Source organism: Bos indicus, chromosome 1 (assembly GCF_029378745.1).
Source record: "Bos indicus isolate NIAB-ARS_2022 breed Sahiwal x Tharparkar chromosome 1, NIAB-ARS_B.indTharparkar_mat_pri_1.0, whole genome shotgun sequence".
In the NCBI taxonomy this organism is placed as follows: domain Eukaryota; kingdom Metazoa; phylum Chordata; class Mammalia; order Artiodactyla; family Bovidae; genus Bos; species Bos indicus.
Window position 1 is genome coordinate 144,986,998 of NC_091760.1, and position 22,100 is coordinate 145,009,097.

Consider the following 22,100-nt stretch of genomic DNA (forward strand, 5'->3'; position numbering starts at 1 on the left):
GGGACTCGCTGGGCTGCAAACCCATTGCGCGGTAACCATCGAGGGAGTTGCGGGGGCATTCTCCTTTCCCTCACCCTCCTCCCAGCGGCGAGTAAGTACCCCTGACTTTGCTAGAGACGCTCATTATATTGGATTTGCCGGAGACCCCCACAAATTCCCTAAAGTGCAGTACCCCGACCTGGGGGCAGCATGAAAAGTGAGCGGCTAACACAGGGGTCCCCTACCCCGTGTCCCAGCCGCTCCCAGGACCGAGACCCACCGGAAGGACCGGTTTGCAGGCTTCGTGAGCAGAGCTGGGGGAGTAGGAGCTCGTGGGCATGGCTGAGAAGTGAGAGGAGGGTGAGGCGCTCGGGAGCCCCAGCCCCCACCCAGAGTGCCCTGGCGGGAGCCGCGTTCCGCCCCGCCCCCTTCAGGCGGAAATGTGGGGTTAGGACGCAGAGGGCCTGGCACTCCCCAGACTCTCAGGACAGGGAGAGCACCCTACCCGACACCCACACAGAGGTCCTTTCTAAGCCTGGAGCTCAGAGTCCACCCAGGAGCACAAGGCAGTGGGGAGGGGGAGATGAGGCAGGTGGGGAGGGCAGGGCTCCAGCTGGAAACAAAACCCAGACCCCAAAACTCGGAATGGTGGCTTCTTAGATTTTGTCCTAGAAAAAGGCCTCCTGGAAATCCATTATTTACTCTTAAAAATCAAAACCCTAGGAGCAGCATATAGTGTATGTCGTTGCTACGTTGTTACTTAGTGGCTCAGCCGTGTCGGACGCTTTGTGACCTCATGGACTGTAGCCCACCCGGCTGTTGTCCATGGGATTTTTCAGGCAAGAATACTGGAATGGGTTGCCATGCCCTCCTCCACGGGAGCCAACCTGTGTCTCCTGCATTGCAAGCAGATTCTTTACCCACTCAGCCATCAGGGCAGCCCCTTTGTGTATGAGGTTCCATTGCAAAAATGAGTAAGCTTTGTTTCCTAATTTCTGTGCAGGGTCCTAGCTTAATGGTTGAGAATGTTTTAAAAGGAAATGGGCGTCAGGCTGACAGTTTGTCCCCACCTGCAAGCCACCCCCCAGCCCTGCAACACTGTCAAGCAGGTGAAGTGGACCTTTCAGCCTGGGTCCCCTCACAACCGCGCCAGGGGCCCTCCCCTCGATGTGGCACATGCCAGCTCCCACGTGCCAGCTCCTGCGGTCACCTGGGCTGTAGGGCTCAGAAGGCTGCTCCTGAGCCGGGTGCCAGCCTGGGGCTGGGGCTATTCCCAAGCAGCCTGGTGGCCACAGTACCAGAGGGTGGGGTGGGGGCCACACCCACATGGACAGAGGTCCCCTGACCTGAAGCAAGCTGCAGCTCCCAGACTGCCAACTGATCAGACGGCCTTGCCGCGTGAGCCCAGCAGGGGGTGTTGTGCCCACACTGACTCCCAGGAACCCGCCTGTGGGCCTCATTCAGCGCCAGGACTCCCCAGCTCACTTCCTGCAGCGTTTTCATTAAAGGAGCTCAAAAGTCAGGGTGAGAGATTTCCTGGGAGCTGCCAGAGGTGGGGTAGGGGGGGCTTCCTGCTACCCCCAGATGCCCTTCACTGAGCTGCCTGCCTGCCCGCTGGCCTGCAGCTTCCATACCTCAGCTAGCTTTTATAATGCAAACCTGTGCCCCACCTCTCCTGGGCACTGCCTCTAGCCCCAGGGATGCGCCCCACCCCAGATACCAGGTCTGATCCCACCCACAGCCTGCCCTGGGGTCCCCCATGTCTGCCAACAGCCTTGTCCATGTGCCGGGCAGGGCTGCGGTGTGCTGGTGTGCCAGCTCCCAGCCTGGGGCACAGCATCTCCCTGGCAGGGGTGTCAAGCAAGTGAAGGAGGGAGGGGGTGCTGCAGATGCCGGATCCACCAGGTACCCACACCTCAGCACCGCCCTGAGTCCTAGGCGAGGAGCCGCCTCTAACTACTCCCGGGATTACAGGGGATGTTGTTCTGACATCCCACAGCCCCTGGACAACTCCCACCCAACCCCCTTCTCTCTGCTCCACCCCCTACACCCACCAGTGACCCAGCCTTGGGGTCCAGCTGTCCCCATTATGGCTCCCACTGAACCCCTCCACCTTTCCTGTCCACGTGGAGACGACACTGGGTGGGGATGGGCTGATTTAGGGGTGGACAGCAGGCTCTTTGGCCACAGCTGCCGTTCACTCCTTGACCAAGAGTACTGGTCTAGAATTCAGGTCACCAAGCCATCCCCGCAGGACACACCCAGCCACTTTCTTGGCACTACACGCATCACGCCCCCCAGAATTGTGGACTTGGTGTGGGAGCTGGTAGAGTCTTACAGTCATGGTTCGCCCTGTGTCCAAGGGCAGCTGGCCCCACTGTGGGGAGCAGGGGAGGGGTCTGGGCGTCAGAAAACTCAGGCTGACTCTGGGGTCAGGGAGGCCCCGAATCCTGCCTGACCCACTCATCCCAGGGGAGCTCGCCCCACACACCCCATGTGCGCCCAGAGCCCCTGCAGACCCGCCTCATCCTCCCACCCTGAGGCTGCTCCAGCAGCTGCAGCCGGTCTCCCAGCCTGCCCCTACTCCCTGCCCTCCACAGCCTTGGTCATGCTGACCACCTGCTAAGGTCTTTTTTTCCATCTTGGCTGAGGCTCTATAAGACTTCACTTGTCCTCGGATGCCCCTGTGCAGCAGGACCAGCCCCAGGCCCCTGCCCTTATCAGAGGGTCTGCCCACCAGGCTCTGGGCAGAGATGTGACCTCAGTTTCCCCATAGGCAAATCTGGCCACCCCACCCCCCGTAAGAGGCTACTCTTTCCGAGTCAGAGGCTCGGAAGGGGTGGAGGGGCAGAGGACTTCAAAACCCAGGGTCACAGGGTTGCAGTCAAGGCCCCAGCACTTCCCAGGCACAGACCCAGGAACAAAGGCCAAGGGAAGGTGGAACCCAAACCCCACACAAACCCCGCGGTGTAAACTCCTGTGCTTTTCCAAACCAAACTCCATCAAAGTGACTATTTGAATCCTGACTGGCCATTATCGACTGTCCTGGGAGCGTTCCAAATTTAGCTCAGTATTATTTACTTGACTTTTATCTTTCCTCCCTGGTTCGAGGTATTTATAACTGGGTCATCTTTTAACTATCTGCAACATGCCTGCAGGGGAGAGGGGGCGGGCTTTATAAATAACCTTTATTATTACTATGCAGGTTGATTCTGTTCCCAGCGCTGAAGGGAACATGAAGACACACGTCTGTGACTCACCCACCAGGGAGACACGGAGCGCTCAGGACAACGGGCTCGGATGCTTCACCCCTGTACCCTAGACCTGCATGCAAGCCTGTCCCCCATGCTCTAAGCCAGGGATTCAGGGTTGCAGGTGGGCTTGGCCTGTATGTGGTTTGCAAATCACGCATCCTGAGGCTTTGACTGTGGCAGGTGCAGGGGCCTGGGGGCTCGGAGGCCCAAGCTTCAGTCCTTCCCGACACCCCAACTCCATGGCTGCTCCTCTTCACCTGCACGATCTGGCTGTTCCCTGGAGGAATGGGGGGCTGAGAACCTTTATGGACCCCCCCATACGGGTGAGTGTTCCAAACACTCATGCTGCGGGGGTTGGGGGGGGACATCATGGGCCATGGTGCCATCACCGGGAGCCAAGTGCCATCAGAGCAAAGCGCCACAACATTCAGGGACCAGGGAGGGTTCCAGGAGCCCAGGACCAGATACTTGAAAGTAAACCCAGAGCCTCACACAAGCCATCCCAGTGCCATCCTGCCCTCGATGACAGCCGGCCAAACCACCACCCTCCATAACGCCCCCCACCATCATTCACTCCCCTTCCCGAAGCCTGGCTTCTGGCTTCCAGTCTTGTCTCCCTGTTACTCTGTTTTACAGTGTTAGGTTTGATCAATAGTCTCTCGGTAGAAACTCCAGAAAGGCATGATGAGGTCATGCTCACTGACAGGTCAAGGCGCCCTTTCTAAGGAGGAGGGGGCGGAATCTCCCCTCCAACTCCGCTCTCCGCTTGGTGGGGGTGGACAGTCGGTGCGCTAGGGGCTGTCATCACGCATTCTGCATCTCTAGGGACTGCGGCCACCAAGACTGCACTGAGCTAAGAGTGCAGCCTTGGGTTCTCTGTCCGGGGCAGGTGACGGACCTGCCAGCTGCCGGGCCTCATTCCTCTGGCAGGTGTAAGGCCTTCTCGGGAGGCCCAGCAGGTAGGTACCTGTGAAGGGCCTCGGGTGGGGGCGGCGAGGTCTTTGAAGGGAGTCCCCACCCTGCTGGCATTGCTATTGTGAGCGCCGGCTTGCTGCTCCCTTTAATCTCTGCCTCCTCCCTCCCAGTGGTGCAGTTCCCACAGCCATCTCCACACGGTGACCTGACCTCGGCCTGCCCGCTCCCCTCCTGACCCCCAGCCCGCCCCACCCCCATCCGCGCCCCCCACCTACCAGTGCAGGGCTCCCATTGCCGGGCCCCGCGGCCTGGGGTCGCCAGGGGCAGGAGCACGACACACAGAGTCAGCAGGGCAGACATGAGGGGCCCGGGTCCCAAGCTCCATCCAGCGGCTCCGCACACGCCGGCGTCGGGGAGGCAGCCACTGGCTCCGTGAGCACCTGGCTCGGCCCTCGCAGCAACCTCGGCCCGGCAGTCACTGTGGCGGCCGCATCCCTGGGCCGGCGCAGGTGCTGCTGGCACGTCGGGCTGCAGACAGCTCTATCTCCTCATTTCCGCCCCGGGCGGGGGTCCTGCCCTGCCGATAGCATCTCCGTGGGCCTGCGATTAGTCATTGGCAAAGCGCGTTTTTCCCAAAGGAAAGACAGAAATAGATCATCCGGGAGGGCTGAGAGCGAACCAGAAAACTCCCAGGACCTGTGTCCCCTGGTGCAGACTCCGAGCCCAGGACTGAGGTCGGCCACCGCTGAAAGGCGGCAGCAGCCGGCGGGCGGTCCCTGTGCCTGCAGTGGCCGTCCAGGAGGCCGGCTCCCGCGAGGGCTTTTATCTGGTGCCCAGCCTTCCGAGGGTGTGTGGGTTTGTCAACTGCTGGGTTTCAGGAATTTCCCTCCGGAGGGAAGTCAGTCATTCAAGGGAACAGCTAATGAGGAGACAGGAGCGTCCTGGGGGAGGGGCAAGGCGGTGGTTCCTCTCCTCATGGTCTGTGGGCTCTGACCTCCCCACACCACAGTCGACCTGCGAACCTGCTCCAGGCAGGACAGTTACTAAGCGTGATCTAAGCGTGATTATACTTTCTGAAATCCCTCCGAGAGTGTGCAAGGACAGCCTAGGGAGGGGAGAGAGTTCCCAGGCCCCCAAAGGCACCTTTTCCTTGTTTAGGAGGCAGCGTTCTGGTTGTGAACCCCAAGCTCTCCCTGGGAAGCCCCAGCTCTGAGGTGTGGGCGGCTGCCAGTCTGACACAGAAGGTACTTGTGGGGCAAACAGAGCCTGGGTTCAGGGCTTGGAGGGAGGGGCGGGAGGGACAGAGAGAGAGAGAGACATAGGCATAGAGAGAGAAACAGAGTCAGAGAGAGGGAGGGAAAGAGAGAGAGGAAGAGGAAAGCGGAGAAAGAATATGCCAAAGGCATGCTAAGTCGCTTCAGTCATGTCCGACTCTTTGCAACCCCATGGACTATAGCCTGCCAGGCTCATCTGTTCATGGGATTCTCCAGGCGAGAATACTGGAGTGTGTTGCCATGTGCTCCTCCAGGGGATCTTCCCAACCCAGGGATCGAACCCACGTCTCTTATGTCTCCTGCATTGGCAGGCGGGCTCTTTACCACTAGTGCCACCTGGGAAGCCCATGCCAAAGGCGCTTCCCACAGCATAGCCCCTGTGACTCCAGAGATTGTCCCTCCGTCTGTTTCTCCATCTGTCTGTCCATGTACAGGTGGTTTACATCCTAATCACAGGAATCCCTGTCTCCTGAGGAAATCCCACAAGCCCCCTCTTACACCTGCCCTGTCACAGGACCGGGAGCCCCGAACCCAGAGAAAGCTCAGCAGGTCCTTCTCCATATTGGGTCCTATGAGATCCTGAGCAAATTCATATGGACGCAATGAATTGTCTTATTCTGTCCAAGGTGCCTGGTCGGCCCTGCATAGCAGGGACCCAAGATACGTGGTGGGCTTAGTTCACAGGAAGCAGCATTTCTTCAATGTGTGTCAAGCATGCGAGCTTTGAGGGGCACAGCGAGCGCAGAGGGACCAGCGCCCTCCCTGGGGACATGCAGGCACCCATGAGTGGAAGCCTCTGAGGCTTCGGCAACACAGAAAGCCTCGCAGTCTTCTATCCCAGGTTTCCCCAGCCTCTTGTGCCGTGGCAATCACTTTTTCCCACATCACAGGCTCTAAAGTCACAGGGACATGTCCCAAGAACCCACTAGACACAAGCATGTGCAAAAAACAGCAGGACCCTGCTTTGCGGTTGTTCAGAACCTGCCAGAAAGGTTCATGATTGGAATTTCCCTCCTGGGAATGCCTGCCCAATCGGGTTGCCTAACTGCCTCCAAGTGAAAGCATAGAAAACCTCCCAAGAGTGTCCCCAAACACATCCAGCCTAACTCTGATCCCAGCTGACCTCCCCTCTCCCTTGTCCACTTCTCTTTGGGGCTGTTCAGCTTGGAAGAGAGGCTTGTATCCCAACCACGGCTGATGCTTTCTCCAGGAAAAGCTGGGAGTGGTGACAGATAAAGGGGGATTTGAAATGACAACTTTGTGTTACAAGAGCATATCACCAAATCCCCTGGTTTTTCTATTAAACTCACCTGTCCATTATGCAGACTGTTTAACCTTGATGGTTTTTAGTAATTTAAAGACACACACACACCTCAGGAATATACCATGTTTGGGTATTTAATGACCACTGTTCTAAGGATGTTTGCAAAGATCTCTGAGAACATAAGAGAACACTCAGCATGTGATGGCGAGTCTAAATGGACTTGGGAGGATCTGGCACGCTTGCACAGGGAGCAGAGCCGACCCTACACTATCTGCTCCTGGGCCAGGCCCCCTGCCAGGGCTGGGCTCCCCCCTGACACCCAGCCGTGCACCCATCAATCTTGGACTCAGCTGGAAAGAAGCACATGAGGCCACCATTTCCAGCAAATGCAAGGTAGGATTCCGTTTAAAAAGTGGTTTGATAAGAGGTCTCTTTAGGTTATTGAATAAGAGTTTGCTTTTATTATTTTTTTCCAGTTTTTAAAATTGTATTTACTTTCGACTGCGTGGGATCTTCATCGCTGGGAGGGCTTTCCCTTAGTTGTGGTGAGCGGGTGGCTAACTGCCTAGTTGCAGGACTCAAGCTTCTCACTGTGGTGACGGCTTCTCCTGATGTGGAGTACGGGCTCAGTGGCTGTAGCACCCGGGCTTAGCCACTCTGCAGCATGTGGGATCTTCCCAGAGCAGGGATGGAACCCGTGTCCCCAGCATTGGCAGGCGGACTCTCGACCACTGGACTGCCAGGGGCGTCCTAGAGTTTGCTTTTGTTCTTTTATGTAATTTTATTTATGTATTTACTTTGGGCTATGTTGGGTCTCCGTTGCTGTCCAGGCTTTTCTCTAGTTGCGGTGCACAGGCTTCTCACTGCGGTGGCTTCTCTTGCGGACCACGGACGCTCATGCACAAGGGCTTCTGTAGCTGTGGCTCACGGGCTGCAGAGCCCAGACTCAGTAGTCGTGGTGCACGCACTTAGTCACCCTGCCCAGCATGTGGGATCTTCCCAGACTCGAATCGAACTCATGTCCCCTCTATTGGCAGGTGGACTCTTAATCACTGAGCCACCAGGGAAGCCCATGAGTTTGCTTTTCTCATCCCAAGAAGCATTCTTTGGAAAGTAGGACTTCTAAAGGGCCGCTAAAGGCTTACTACGTATATTTTCTCCCTATCACTTCTTTTTTGATGCTGTTGGGGGGAATACTTTTTGATGCTTTGTCTTTTGCCAGGTATTTAAATTTTTTATTTAGTAACATTTTCCTCAAGATGTTTGGGTCTTACAGGACTTTTCGATTTGTGTTTGTGTAGCTCTCTTTTCCGTCTGGTCTGTGGTCCAGAATATTTGGACTGCTAATGAGTTGAATTCTGCTCCCAAGAAGCTGTTCTGCATGCATCAGTATTAAACACCTCTCCTTTCCCACCATTTTGAAACATCACATTTATGATGGACCAGGCTTCTCTATGGGGCTTCCCTGGTGACTCAGGTGGTAAAGAATCCACCTGCAACACAGGAGACTCAGATTTGATCTCTGGGTGCGGAAGATCCCCTGGAGAAGGGAATGGCAACCCAGTGCAGTATTTTGGCCTGGAGAATTCCATTAACAGAGGAGCCTGGTGGGCTACAGTCCATGGGGTTGCAAAGAGTCAGACACAACTGAGCAACTAATACATAGACACACACACAGAGGCTTCTCCGTGCACTCGGATCCATTCCCCTGATCTCTGCTGTATTCATCTCTTTCTCTCTTTCCTTTACCAGAGTATTATTTTGACAACAGCATTTATAGTAAGTGTTCATACATACAGATAAAGGATATACACACTAGTTTTCCCTTTTCAGGAATGCATTAGCAGTTCTTACGTATTTTCCCACATGAACTTAAAAATGATTGGTTCTTACCTCTGCCTTCCAAATGAAATTTGAACAAATGAGCAAAAAGCATTACAGGAATACCTATTAGAATGGCAGTAAGTTTATAGATTAATCTTAGAATACAGGGCATTTTTATGACGTGAAGTCTTCCCACCCAGGGATATGTATATCTCTCTGTTTATTCCAACCTTGAATTAAAAGTATAGTTTTGACTGTAGAGGTCCTGCATTTATTCTGTAAAGTTATTTCTGTAAATATTCTATAAGTTTATTCATGATTTTATCACCATTTGTCATTGGTTGTTGCTAGTATTAGGAAAATTTATTCATTTTTGTACAATTATCTAGCAACCTTAAACTTACTAAATCTTTTTTTTTCCTTATGAAAGTAGAAAACTTGGGGAGGTTGTTTTATTTTTATTTATTTTTTGGCTGTGCACTGAGGCATGCGGATTCTTGTCGCCCAGCCAGCAATTGAACTCACACCCTCTGCATCAGAAGCACGAGAGTGCACTAGAGGCATAGAGTCTTTACCACTGGACTGCCCGGAAGTCCCTACTAAGTAATTCCAGCATCTCTTGTTTTTCAGACAAACACTATTTCCAAATGAAAGTAATGCTGGCCCTTCTGTTTTAATATGCGCACCGTCTGTCTTCTTATTTTATGGTATGAGCTAGAACCTTCAGAAAATGTTGGCAACCGTGACAATAGCAGGCTTTTCTTGTCCCTGAGTTCAGTGGGAATCTCAGCGGGGCTTGCAAACATCATCATATTACAGAATTTTTCTTTTCTTTTACTTAGAGGAGGAAGGGCTGCTGCATTTTCTCAAATGCTGTTGCCCCTCAATTGATGTGATTTCACGTATCTTCTATCTTAGACATTTTCAGTGGAATTAATCATAAGATCTCCTCCTAACACTGAATGATCCTTGCATTCCTGGGGTAAAGCACACTCGTGGTACGTTTTCCCCTAATTCACTGGAAGTTCCACCCAGAGGCTCACTTGGAGCACTTGCTTTCTCCCTCACATCCCCCTCCTCTCAGGCAGCCCCTGGACGCAGAAGGCACAGCCTGTACCTCTGTGCTGAGCATCAGGCTGTATTTGCAGTAGCTCACCTGAAATCCTTACCCACCCAACACCCCCAACTAGCGTCTCAAAGGCACTGTTTCAACGCTGCCCACTCAGAGCCGGCTCCATCCTGGGTGTAGGCCAGTACCCCGGAATTCTTCCTTGGCACCTCCCTCAGGAAGCCCCACTGAGTTTACCCAGGAACACTGCTGCCCCCGCCCCCGCCTTCCTGGCCAGCCACCCTTGTCCCACAGTGCCACTGCCCAGCTGTCTCCTGCCCCCTCAGGACCCCCTGCACCCGCCCATAGTGGCCACCGCGGAACCCAGCCCTGGCCTGGCTGCTCCCCCTCCACGGCTCCCGGGATAAAGAAAACATCCAGGGTGTGCCCTTCAGGACGGGGGTCCAGCCCTGCCCAGCACCCAGCTGCAGTTTCACCTGTCCGCACACCCGCCGTGTCCAGGGGGTGCCTCCTCCTCCCAGGGGCTGTTCCAGGTGGGCCGCTCCCCAGCACTCCCGCTCGCCCCTCGCTCCTCCCTGGCCTGACTAACCCCTCTGGGCAAGCGCCCCTGCAGGAGCCACTTCTTTGGGTTCAGTCACTGGTTCAGGCGACCCTTTGAATGACGTCTGAAGTTCCAGTGCCCAGACCACGCCTTGTAGGGCTCAGCCTTGCATCTTAGCATTCAAAAATGCGTAATCAGGGACTGCCCTGATGGTCCAGTTGTCAAGAATCTGCCTTCCAATGCAGAGGACTCGGTATGGTCCCTGGTCTGGGAACTAAGATCCCACATGAGGTGGAGCAACTAAGCTCCGTGAAACAACCGCTGAGCCTGCGCTCTAGAGCCGGCACAGCACAGCCAGAGGGAAGCCACGCGCCGCAACGGAAGACCCCGCGTGCCACAACCAAGACCAGACACAGCCAAACAAATACATAAATTACAGAAAAAACCCAACCGCTCCGGGTTCCCCGAAGCCCTCCCGGCAGCTCACTCCACCAACGCTCACCGAGTTTGATGCCCCCGTGGCTGGTCTCTTCTTCCACACACCAGACGGCCCCACGCAGATTCCCGCCTGACGACAGAAGTGCCAGAAGAGCCTGCAGGAGGGCTCTCCCTCTGGGGACTTGGGGTCAGAGTCACAAAAAGGAGATATTTGAGCCTGTCCTCCACCACGGTTCAATTTCTCTGAAGGACCCTGACTACCTCAGCTAAAGGAGTGCTTCTAAACTTATCTTCAAGACACATCCGAGGGTGGAGAGCAGAGCAGAAGGGGAGGAAAGGGAAGAAGAAGAGGAGCTGAGACGTGAGGGTACTGTATGCTGACCTCTGTGCATACAGGACTGCTTTTATTATGCTTATAACCTGGAGTTCTGGGTCATGTCACTTTAGAGGGGAAGAGTCTCCTACATTACAGTTTAAGTCTAGAAACCACTGTTGCAGGGAATTTCAATGTGATGTATTAATATGTGTCCAGATGCTGGGGTCTTTTTCCAGTGGGCACCTCTATTCCCCAAGTGGGTTACAGCGCACTTTAGGCACCTGCTTACTGTTCCCTATACTGTCCTGCCCTGTAACACCACCCCATGAGCCTCTAAGAGACTCTGGTATAGACCCCGCCCAGACAAACCCCGTCCAAGGGCTCAGTGCCACTCACTGTCACATCTGTGGTTCAAGGAGGCCCTGGCAGTTTTCCTTTGAAGGTTCTGGGCCAAGTTTGCTGGAAATGTGGGCCCAACCAAGGGAGGACCCTTCCAGGAGGAGGGCAGGCAGGAGGCTGTCGCCAGGAGGCCGCCCAGAGCAGCTGCTGAGTTTCTGACACCACAACCCCCTGCCCCAATCCCAAGTAATTTTTTTCTAGCAGCATATTTCCTGCTGGAGCAGCCATCTTTGGGGCTTCCCAGGTGGCTCAGTGGCAAAGAACCTGCCTGCCAATGTGGGAGACGTGAGAGACCTGCATTCGATCCCTGGGTCGGGAAGATCCCCTGCAGAAGGGCATGGCAGCCCACTCTAGTAGTCTTGCCTAGAGAATCTGGTGGGCAGAGGAGCCTGGTGGGTCACAGTCCATGGGGTCACAAAGAGTCAGACATGAATGAAGTGACTCGGCATGCCCACAGGCATCTCTGAAGGCTCTACTCGCTATGTTGGGACCAAGTGTGGGGAGGGGATTGGGGATGGGTAAGAAGGGAGAATGAGCCTACCTCTCCCCGCACCAGCACGCTCTTGGCTCATTTCAAATACCACAAGCTGCATTAGTTTAATCATTCAAGTTAGTCTTATTAACCATATATAAAAAGGAAGCAGACACAAAAGTGGCCAAGCAGTCAGGGCTTCTGCTTTGTGCCACTTCCGGGGCTGCTGTGCTCCAGACAGGACAGGGACACAGGGAACCTCGGCACGTCTGCCCACATAGGACCCGCGGCACCAGGCTGCTTCCTCTCCCCGGTTCACCAGCTCTGTCATTTCCAGCTGGCGAGGGGCACCAGTCCCCACCCCCAGGCTGAGCCCATCCTTGCCACACAAAGCATGTTTTTAAAATTCTTTACAGATTAACCCACATTAATCTAAACCCGATAAAAGCATAGGTTTTACCTTCTGCTTGGAGCTGCACTGTAATTTCCCCCAACAACCTGCTGAAAAGACCAAGAAAAACTTAGCAGCCAGCAGCAGGGCCTGGAGGGGGGCTGCAATTAGGGGTGCGAGGCCTTGGGGGGGCAGCGACGCCCACTTCAAAGGCCAGGGTGGGGGCGGGAGCAGGCAGAGCTGTAATTAGCGGCCGATGAGGAGCAAGAAAGCCCCGCGCGTGCACACGCAGAGCGGCTGGAACAAAGGCCCCACTGTTTGATGTGAATCACCCCAGTACTGGAGGGAGGCAGCATCTCCACCTCCTGCCCTGCACCCGGGGACCCCCCAGGCCTCCTCCCTCTGCTTGGTCCACACAAACTCAGGGGTGGGTGCAACAGGCCAGGCTCTGGGGAGACCAGCAAGACTCATTTGCTCCCTATCAACGTTAACCAGGGCACCTCAAAGCTGGATGGAGTTGGGCATGATCTGCCACCCACATGTGGAGGGGCATCTTCAGGGACAGGGCCAATCTGGGCCCCAGCCTGCACCCTGTCGGGGCCCCAGCCACCCTCAGAGGTACAGCTCAAAGCCTCCCTGGGCTGGGTGTCCTGGGCACCTGAAGAGCAGGGATCCCACCCTCCCTGCCATGGGACCTGGCCATCTGGGGATCTGAGCACCTGGGTATCTGGGCACCTGGGGACCTGGGTATCTGGGCACCTGGGGAGGGAAGTCATTTGGGGGAGGCCTCCAGAAGGACCTGTCCAGGGAGAAGAAAGCTTGGGGTTCTGGGCAACCATCCACTGACCACTTGCCTGACGGGCAGTTGGCCCCAGACTGGCCCCAGATCAGGGTTTTCGGCCTCTGTTGGTGTCCTGTCCCTGCTACCTGATGATATTTTTTTGTTTTTCCTCCATTTTGATGACACTTGATAAGGCACAAAATGCACCGTCTTCGTTGGCCACCTTTCCTCTCCATCTCGCAGTACATAAATCTCGAGGGTTTTGTGTTTCTTCAAGAAAGAAGAAAACTCGAGGGTCCTGAGATGCAGGACTGCCCGGTTCTCCCCTCGCCCAGACCTCGGGAAGATGTAAGTGCTACTGCTGGTGACAATTTTAAAATCATGCCTCCAGCAAGCAGGGTGTGCGGATGCTAGTCCTGGGGCACTGTGTGCTCAAGGTTAAATGGGTTTAGGGCAGTGACGGTGAGGCTCTATGAGCAGTGAAGGCAGTTTTTTTGGCTTCAGTAGAAATGGAGTTAGTGGTGTTTGTGGATTCTTAACCCTGCATCGAGATTTTCTTTGGCAATTTTTTGGCAAGATTTTGGCAAAATCTCTGGCAAGATTTTCTCAGTCCTCTTGGCTAGATGGGCCAGCGAGATGGTCAGGGTCGTGATCCAGCCTGCTTCAGTGGGGGCGTCAGAGTGCATGTGGTCTCACCATTACTACCACCAACACCACCCTGTCTTCAGCCTCTTTCCTGGGTGGGGGGCCCCGTGCTCAGAGATCATGTGCTCTCCCAGGGGCTCTCTGCAACCCCCTTCTCCCTCAGCTGAGCGACCTCACTCCACCCCACCCTGTGCCTGCCCCTTTGCGCTGCACCTGGGGTCACATTCATGGTCACTGCAGCCCCTGGTGTCCAGCCCCTCCTTCTCTCCTCCGCCCATGTTCTTAAGGATCCCCCCCTCCTAGCCCCACCACCTCCCCCTCTAAGGGCCATTCACTCTATCTGCCAAGGGAGGCTCCAGGAAAGCAGTTCTCAAAGCTGGTGCCTGGGAACCCTCAATCTGGGGTGCAGGTTCCTGCAAGGCTCCTCCTCCCCGCTGGAGAGTTCACCATGGGCTTCTTCCTCTCCCCTCCCTCCCCTCACTCTCCCCTTTCTGCTCCCACCTCTCAGCACAGACCTTGAGCTCTTTCTCCTTACGTTCTGGCTCCTTGGCCCCCACCCCCAACGCCTAGGAGGGGCTCAGCAAGTGGGATGTGCACCTCTGTGATGGAGGTCACAGAGTTGGCGGCTGGCAGAGGACTTCCTGTCACAAGACCCCCTGGGTTTCCCCTGAAATGCCTCAGCATGGGGTGCTTTCCAGCAGAGCCCCTGATAACCCCCTGAATCACCCATCGTTCACGTGCTTTGTAAACGCTGATGGAGGACCCACCCCACTTCAGCCACCATCCAGGCGCTGGGCTATGGCAACGTTGAGGGCCCCGGCCGTCCTCCTATGGTCTTCCTGGGGTTTCCCTTGAGTGTGTCTGGGTCCTAATCTCTTATCCTAAGTCTCATCGGATCAGGGCCGATGAGACCTGTAACCCTGGTGGCTCAGATGGTAAAGAATCTTCCCCTGCAATGCAGGAGACCTGAATTTGATCCCTGGGTCAGGAAGATCCCCTGGAGGAGGAAATGGCAACCTACTCAAGTATTCTTGCCTGGGAAATTCTATGGGCAGAGGAGCCTGGTGAGCTACAGTCCATGGGGTCGCAAAGAGTCAGACATGACTGAAGCGACTAACACATGTAACCAGAACCACCTCCCAATACAACCACAAGCTCTGATACTCCAGGGGTTAGGGATCCAACCGATGAGTCTCAGGGACACAACTCGGCCCACAAAACCATCATTACAGAAGAGACACGTTACATCCTTATTTAAAATAAAACGCATGGATGGCCTTAGTCCTTTCCTCAGTTCCAGGAACCAAATCAGCAGCATGATAACTGATGTTTGTCTCCACGGAGCGATGCTTTCTGTGGGGGATCCTGGCTCTGTGTTAATCATCCTCACACACCCAGACGTGTTAACTCATCACGAGAAAGATGTTGGTCAAATTGTAACTTGAGTAGCTGCTTTTTCTCAGGTGGAATTCTGAAGTTACAGCCAAGTTCAAAGCACAGGTACTTCCTGTGCCCCTGATGCAGCCCCGCCTTGTTTGAAAGCACGTGCTCACGTCTTACTTGTGTGATTTGTTAGGATAACAGTGACAGAGGCCGATGAGCTTTTACAAGTTTATTCCCGCTGACAGCTTCGAGGGCGCCATTGGTGGGGACCTCCCGCAGCTGTCTGGACGGTTGTGTCCATCACTCCCAGTAAATACGTTACGGCTCTTGGACACAAGCCTTTAAAAGTAACGCTGCTGTGTTTATCACACAAGTAAAGACTGGCTCACTGTTGAAGCTTCATCACGTTCTGCTGACAAAGAGAAGGAAGCGAACGTGTTCAATAGTCCTGCTTTCCAAGGACCACCTCGTGCACAGCAGCTGGGACCCCTGGTGTGAACTGAAGCCTCTCTGCTATCTGCTCTCAGCTGGCAACGAGCTGACACGTGAGCCACCAGATCGTTGAGGCCATCTCCGTACCCCTTCCCTAAGGAGACCAGGACAGGAGCCTCCCTCTTCCCCAGGGCCGGGCCCCTTCAGGTGACTGGGATGCTGGGGCAGCGGGTCTGCGTGAGCCGGGGCCCCAGGCGGCCCCCATCCAGGGCAGAGAGGCAGAGGGTCAGGGTGCTCCCTTGAAGGCTGCCTCCCCCAGGGTGAGGCTGTCTGCCGCTTTCTCCTTCAGGGCTCTGGACCTGCACTCCCGGGCGAGGGCTGGGGGCACACCCCTGACTTCACTGAGCTCCATTTCTTGGTCTGTACCCCAGCAGGGCCGCCGCCCGGCCTCCGAGTTGGTGCAAAGCAGATGAGCTGGGGGTCTGTGCCCAGTCCTTACCCTGGGCCAGAGACGTGCAATTACCAAGAACAAACAGATGGATCTGGGAGAATGAACTTTAGGGAGTTCTCTGAGGCCTTGGCCCTGGGGCCTCCCCGCTGCCATTCTGGCTCCCTAGCAAAAGGTAGACATCAGGGGGCCTTCCTCAGGGTGGAGCAGCTCTGCCCTCCAGGATTCTCTCTGTGTGGTTCAGTTCAGTTCAGTCGCTCAGTCGTGTCTGACTCTTTGCGACCCTATGAACCGCAGCACGCCAGGTCTCCCTGTCCATCACCAACTCCCAGAGTCCCCCCAAACCCATGTCCATTGAGTTGGTGATGCCATCCAACCATCTCATCCTCTGTCATCCCCTTCTCCTCCTGCCCTCAATCTTTCCCAGCATCAGGGTCTTTTCCAATGAGTCAGTTCTTCGCATCAGGTGGCCAAAGTATTGGAGTTTCAGCTTCAGCATCAGTCCTTCCAATGAATACCCAGGACTGATCTCCTTTAGGATGGACTGGTTGGATCTCCTTGCAGTCCAAGGGACTCTCAAGAGTCTTTTCCAACCCCACAGTTCAAAAGCATCAGTTCTTTGGTGCTCAGCTTTCTTCACAGCCCAACTCGGACATCCATACATGACCACTGGAAAAACCATAGCCTTGACTAGACGGACCTTTGTTGACAAAGTAATGTCTCTGCTTTTTAATATGCTGTCTAGGTTGGTCACAACTTTCCTTCCAAGGAATAAGTGTCTTTTAAGACTTGCTGTCTAAACGGAGGGCTTCTGACCCACACATCAGGTGTAGGGCGCAACCCAGGTCCTCAGAACCCACACATTTCATCCTTGTGCTTCCCCACACTGGGAGATTTGCCAGAAAACACGGCCTGCATGTGAAGGGCAACCACGCCACCCGTGGATTCCTGCCCTGTCCTGTCCCCACCTCACCCCAGGGCCAGCCCCTGGCCTCCTCTCTCTGAGCACAGACAGGCCCTCCCCTGCAGATGGACATCCTGTTCCCAGACCTGTCTGGGCCGAGCAGGCACATGGTCCCAGCTCTCTAGGCCCTTCCCAGCAGTAGGGGCCCGGGGACCTGCCTTGGGTCCCCCGACCAGGGCACCAAGGGGCAAAGGAGCCCCACCAGAGCCGAAGGGCTGAGCGGGCCGTGGAGTAGAGGTGCACTTGTGGCGGGGTGGGGGCGTAGGGTGCTCCTGTCCTGGGGGCCCAGGAGCTCCGTGTGAGAGCCCAGAGGCACTGGGCTGCATCTGAGGGGAGTCAGGCAGCAGTGCCACGCTCCCAGCCTGGCCCTCCACATCCAGTCCGTGCCGGGCAAGCACCTTCCCAGGGCTGACTGGACCGAGGCCCTGCCTCTGACCGCACTGTAACCTGGAAGGCAGTGGACTGAGCCTGGCTCTGGCTCTGCTGACCCAGGACAGCCAGCATGGTGGGGCCAGCAGAGGACCCCACCTTGAGATGCCTCCCCACACCCCATCACCAGGGTGCTTGCTAGTTTGAGGTGTGGGCTGGGAGGGGAGAGGACATAGTCAAGTTCAGGGTCTCCACCCCTGGGGTCCTGCAAAGTCCAAGCTCTTGGTCGCATCTCTGCCCCTCGTCCCAGGCTCCTCCCTGAGTCTGTCTTTTCTCAGCTCCACTCAAAGGTGCCCACTGGTAGGTAGGGCCCACCTGCTCCAGCCAGGAAGGTGGGCCAGCCAGTGCTGCCATCCTGGCCCGGGGACCCCCTGCCTTCCGTGGGAACAGCCACCCCTCTCACCCAGAGAGTTCCGTCGGGGACACTTCACAGACTTGCTCCCCATCAGCACAAGGAAAGAGAACAAGGCTCTTGGTAGCGCCCGGTGGAGGGGGGAAGTGTCCTGACTATCAATCGGAGAGGAGCCTTGAGTGGGGTGGGCAGGAGCGTGGCAGGGGCTTATGGCAGGAAGAGCACGGAGGACATGTCTTCATGTCTCCCTCAGCTGCTCACCACCCGGAAGCCAGGACAGATCAAGGATGGCGAGTGCCAGGCCACCCCGGGTGACCGCACACTGCACTGGCAGCTGCACACCAGGCAAGGGAGCTCACTACCACCTAGGCCCCAGAACTCCCTCTGGCCACTGCCTCTTGTCCCTCCACAGGTCCCAGCCCGTGACCCCGAAGGCCCGGCCAGTCTCCCTTCCCCCCGGCTGCTGAGAAGGACCTTCCTGTACCCGAGCTGTCCCCTCTCACAGAGCCCAGCCCAGCCCCTGCATGGTGTGGGCCCCGGGGCCAGTGGGCAGCTGTCTGTGGGGCAAAGGTGAGGAGTGTGCCAAGGCCATGCAGGGCCCCTTGGAGGAGGCAGCCAAGATCCCCAAATCAGTGCAGGTGGCCCTGGGGCACAGGCCTGGAGGTTCAGGGGGTAGACCCATTCTCTCCCTCTCTCTTCCTATCCCTACTCCCTCTCAGAGCCCAGCTGCCAGGTAAAATAATCCAGGCCACCCCGTTGAAGAGGCCACACGGCAGGGCACCCAGCTGACCATCAGCAGGGTGAGGCCAGCTCTCATGGGTGTGCACCCTCCAATGGTGGAGCCCGGAGGACACCTTGACACCAGCCCCATGGGGCTCCCGACCAAGTGGGACCACCCGGCCGAGCGGCTGCAGGATCCTGACCCTCAGAGACAGACAGGTCTTAGAGCATCTAAGTCTGGGTGACGGGTCACAGAGCAGGCCCTCAGCCAGTCCTTTGCTGCTCGGACACAGCCTCCCCTGCCGTCACCTGCCGCCACCTCACGTATCCATCCAGCCCCACTGTGTACTGATCTGATTCCGACCAAACTGACAGCAATGAAATGTCAACTCCAATTCTCATGAGACACTACCTGGGCTTCTGAGAGGCCTGAGGCAATGTCATCAATTCAGTGTTAATGCCCATCAAGCCTTGTTTGATCCTGCCGCTGTGGTTAGTCACTCAGTCATGTCCAACTCTTTGCAACCCCGTGGACTATAGCCTGCCAGGCTCCTCTGTCCATGGGGATTCTCCAGGCAAGCATACTGGAGTGGGTTGCCATACCCTCCTCCAGGGGATCTTCCCGACCTAGGAATCTAACCAGGGTCTCCTGCATTGCAGGAGGATTCTTTACCAACTGAGCTACCAGGGAAGCAATAAGTGAAGCACAGAAAAACCCAGACACCCATCTGAGCAAGAGATGCATTTTCAAAAAAAAAAAAAAAAGCCTACTGTGGTTTTACATATTTTTCAAAAATATAATTATAATATGTGCAGTTTTGTGCATTTTGTACTAAGATTAACTTAAGGGAAAATCCAGAAAAATCTAAAAGAAACTATTGAACACTGAGGGCCTGATGTTCACAGAACTCCCTAGATGTTAGTTTCGATTTGCATTAATTGCAGAGAAGTGTGATAGGATGGCCCACAGGAGCCTTTCCCAATAAATCTATGGGACCTAGGTTCATCATAAGCATGGGCAGTGGAGCCTGCCTTCGAGAAACCGGGTCCCCACCCCATGCTGTCCTCTGGGTGTCGGGCAGACAAGCCTGCTCTCGGCTGTGCCTCACGCGGGTCCCGCTCTGCCAGGGCCTGGCCAGACCTGAGTTAGAGGCGGGCAGCACCTGCAGGTGAGGCTCCCGGTGCCCAGGGTGGGAGAGCAGCCCCAGGGGCATCACCTGGGTACTCGTTAGAAAGGCAAATTCTCCAGCCTCACCCAGGCTCCAGGGCCCAGTCCTGATTCAACAAGCCCTCTGGGTGGTGCTGATGCTGGGAGCAGCTGTGGGGCGGGGGGAAGGAGGGGCCTGAGGCTGGAGGAGGAAGGCTGGGGCCTGAGCACCTGCAGCAGGAAGGCCAAGGACCCTCAGACCCTCAGTGCGGGAGGTGTGGACCCGGGGGGATGCGTGGCAGTAGGGGTCAGGGTGTCGGAACGTTGGCACGGAGGACAGAAACGAGGCAGAGCCCCGGGTTCCCTGACGGGCCCGCCCAGAGGCCCTGCTGGGCACTGACTTCCCCCTCAGGCAGCTGCACTGTGGCCAAACCTCAAAGTCCCACGCTCCGCGGAGGCAGCCAGACCCCAGAACGGCAAAGAGCGGATCCCTGGCTGCTAACAGAGGGAGGGAAGGCGGTGACGGCTGATGGGTGCAGGGTCATCTGTGGGGTCATGGGCGTGTTCTGGAATTGGGCAGAGGGGGTGGCGGCATGATGATGTGAACGTGCTAAATGCCTCTGGATGGTCACTTTAAAACCAGTGATTTTATGTCATGTGAATTTTATCTAAAAAAAAAAACCAAAAAACCCACTCGGGACCACAGCCTGATTCCATCTGTCTGTCTCCCGCCCACCCTTTCCTGTCACTTAGGTCATGAGCTGTTTGAGGTCCTTCTCAGTCAGCATAGCTGTCCCATGCTACTGACCAAAGACCTCGCTGGTGAGCGGGCCGAGAGCCCGGGCCAGCCCCAGAGCCGAGCGCCGACACAGCAGTGTGCTGCTGCTGGGCTGGACACAGAGACCCTCTTAAGGCTTTGGGGGGAGTGGGAGCTGCCTGCTCCTGGGATAGGGCACACGTGCAGAGTCCCCATCAGGTTGCCCTGAGGCCAGGTGCACTCGGTGTGCACTTAGCTTGGAAGCCTGGGCGTCGGGTGCCCTCACCCACTGAACGCTATCACCCATGTCTCGTATAGGCCACCGCCTGCCGCCCTCAATGGGGAGCAGGAAAGGCAAGTGCCAGCACTCAGTTCTTAGCCAGGTTTGGGGGATCAGGGTGCCTGGGTCCCCTTCAAGTTGGGTGAACCTGGCCAGGGGTCTCCAGACACAGGACACTCACCGCTGACCCAGCCGACCCCTGACTCCTCGCCAGCAGATCCCAGGAGCCCCCACAAGAAGCATGGCTGCCCACCCAGTCTCCACGTGATGGCCCTGCCAGCTCCATCCTGCAGGGTCCATGCTTACCTGGCTCTTCACCAATCAGAGCCCATGTGACCCTCGGGCGAAACGGTCCCAAGGTGTGGGGTCTGGGCCTTTGGAGCCTGTGTCCAGGGATAACATGGGCAGTCCAGCCCCTGCCCATGGTGTGAAACACTTGGCCACATCGTTCCAAGATGTGTGCAGTGACCTTCAGTTCAGTTCAGTTCAGTCGCTCAGTCATGTCCGACTCTTTGCGACCCCATGAATCACAGCACGCCAGGCCTCCCTGTCCATCACCACCTCCCGGAGTTCACTCAGACTCACGTCCATCGAGTCGGTGATGCCATACAGCCATCTCATCCTCTGTCATCCCCTTTTCCTGCCCCCAATCCCTCCCAGCATCAGAGTCTTTTCCAATGAGTCAACTCTTTGCATGAGGTGGCCAAAGTACTGGAGTTTCACCTGTAGCATCATTCCTTCCAAAGAAATCCCAGGGCTGATCTCCTTCAGAATGGACTGGTTGGATCTCCTTGCAGTCCAAGGGACTCTCAAGAGTTTTCTCCAACACCACAGTGACCTTACAGTTAGTTATTCCCAGCACCACCAGACTGAGCAGCACACAGGTTCGTACCAAGTGAATGGGTAAATGAACTGAGTCCCTGCCCCACTGATGGCTCACTGAGGTCCTGGCAGGTGCCTGGGGTGGACTGCCTACCTGCTGTGGGTGTTGGCCTCCCCTAAGCCCCACAAGACCTGGCTGCAGCATGCTGCACCCCTGCACCACCCCCCATCCAGGACTCAGACCCCAGACCGGGGCACTAGCCAGCTCTCACCACCTCTGAGCAGCAGAGGGGCCCCATCAGCACTCTGACATTTCCAGGTGTGGACACAGGCACTGAGCTGTGCCCTCTCCATGCTCTGCACCCTACCCATTCAGGTGGAGAGTGTCTGCTCTTGCTCACAAACCAACATAAGCGGCTGCTTTCCTGCTGTGAAGGAGTGGGTTTTGGCAGGGTTAACCCTCCTCCTCAGGGCTGGTGTGTGTGTGCAACATGCAGAATTAAACACCAGGCATGTGTGTGCCAGACAGTCGAGTTGCGTCCACCAAGCAGGAGGGGTGAGGGCATGGGTGAGGGGGTATGGTGCCCCCACAGAATTCAGCAGAACACATAGACCAATCACAGGTAAGCAACACAGGCAGGAACGTCCCCTTGGAAGCCTGGCCCTTTCCAACCTCAGCCATTTCACTCCTGGGGTTTGTGCCTCCAACCTGCTGTCGACCCCAGAGCTTGGGATAGGACATGTGTGTCTCAGGGTGAATGTTTCAGAGGCCCTGGTGGTGGGCTCCTTGGGGACAGAAGTGGG

General features: G+C 56.1%; 1 protein-coding gene across 1 annotated transcript in view; it reads right to left on the reverse strand.

The window, feature by feature from the left end:
* Positions 1 to 4,975, reverse strand: part of TSPEAR (thrombospondin type laminin G domain and EAR repeats) — a 164,217-nt gene extending 159,242 nt beyond the window's left edge. Inside the window, exon 1 of the mRNA XM_019963333.2 lies at positions 4,424 to 4,975. Coding sequence (XP_019818892.2) covers positions 4,424 to 4,508 — 85 coding nt within the window. The 5' untranslated portion in view covers positions 4,509 to 4,975. The remainder of the gene's footprint in view (positions 1 to 4,423) is intronic.
* Positions 4,976 to 22,100: the final 17,125 nt, after the last annotated feature.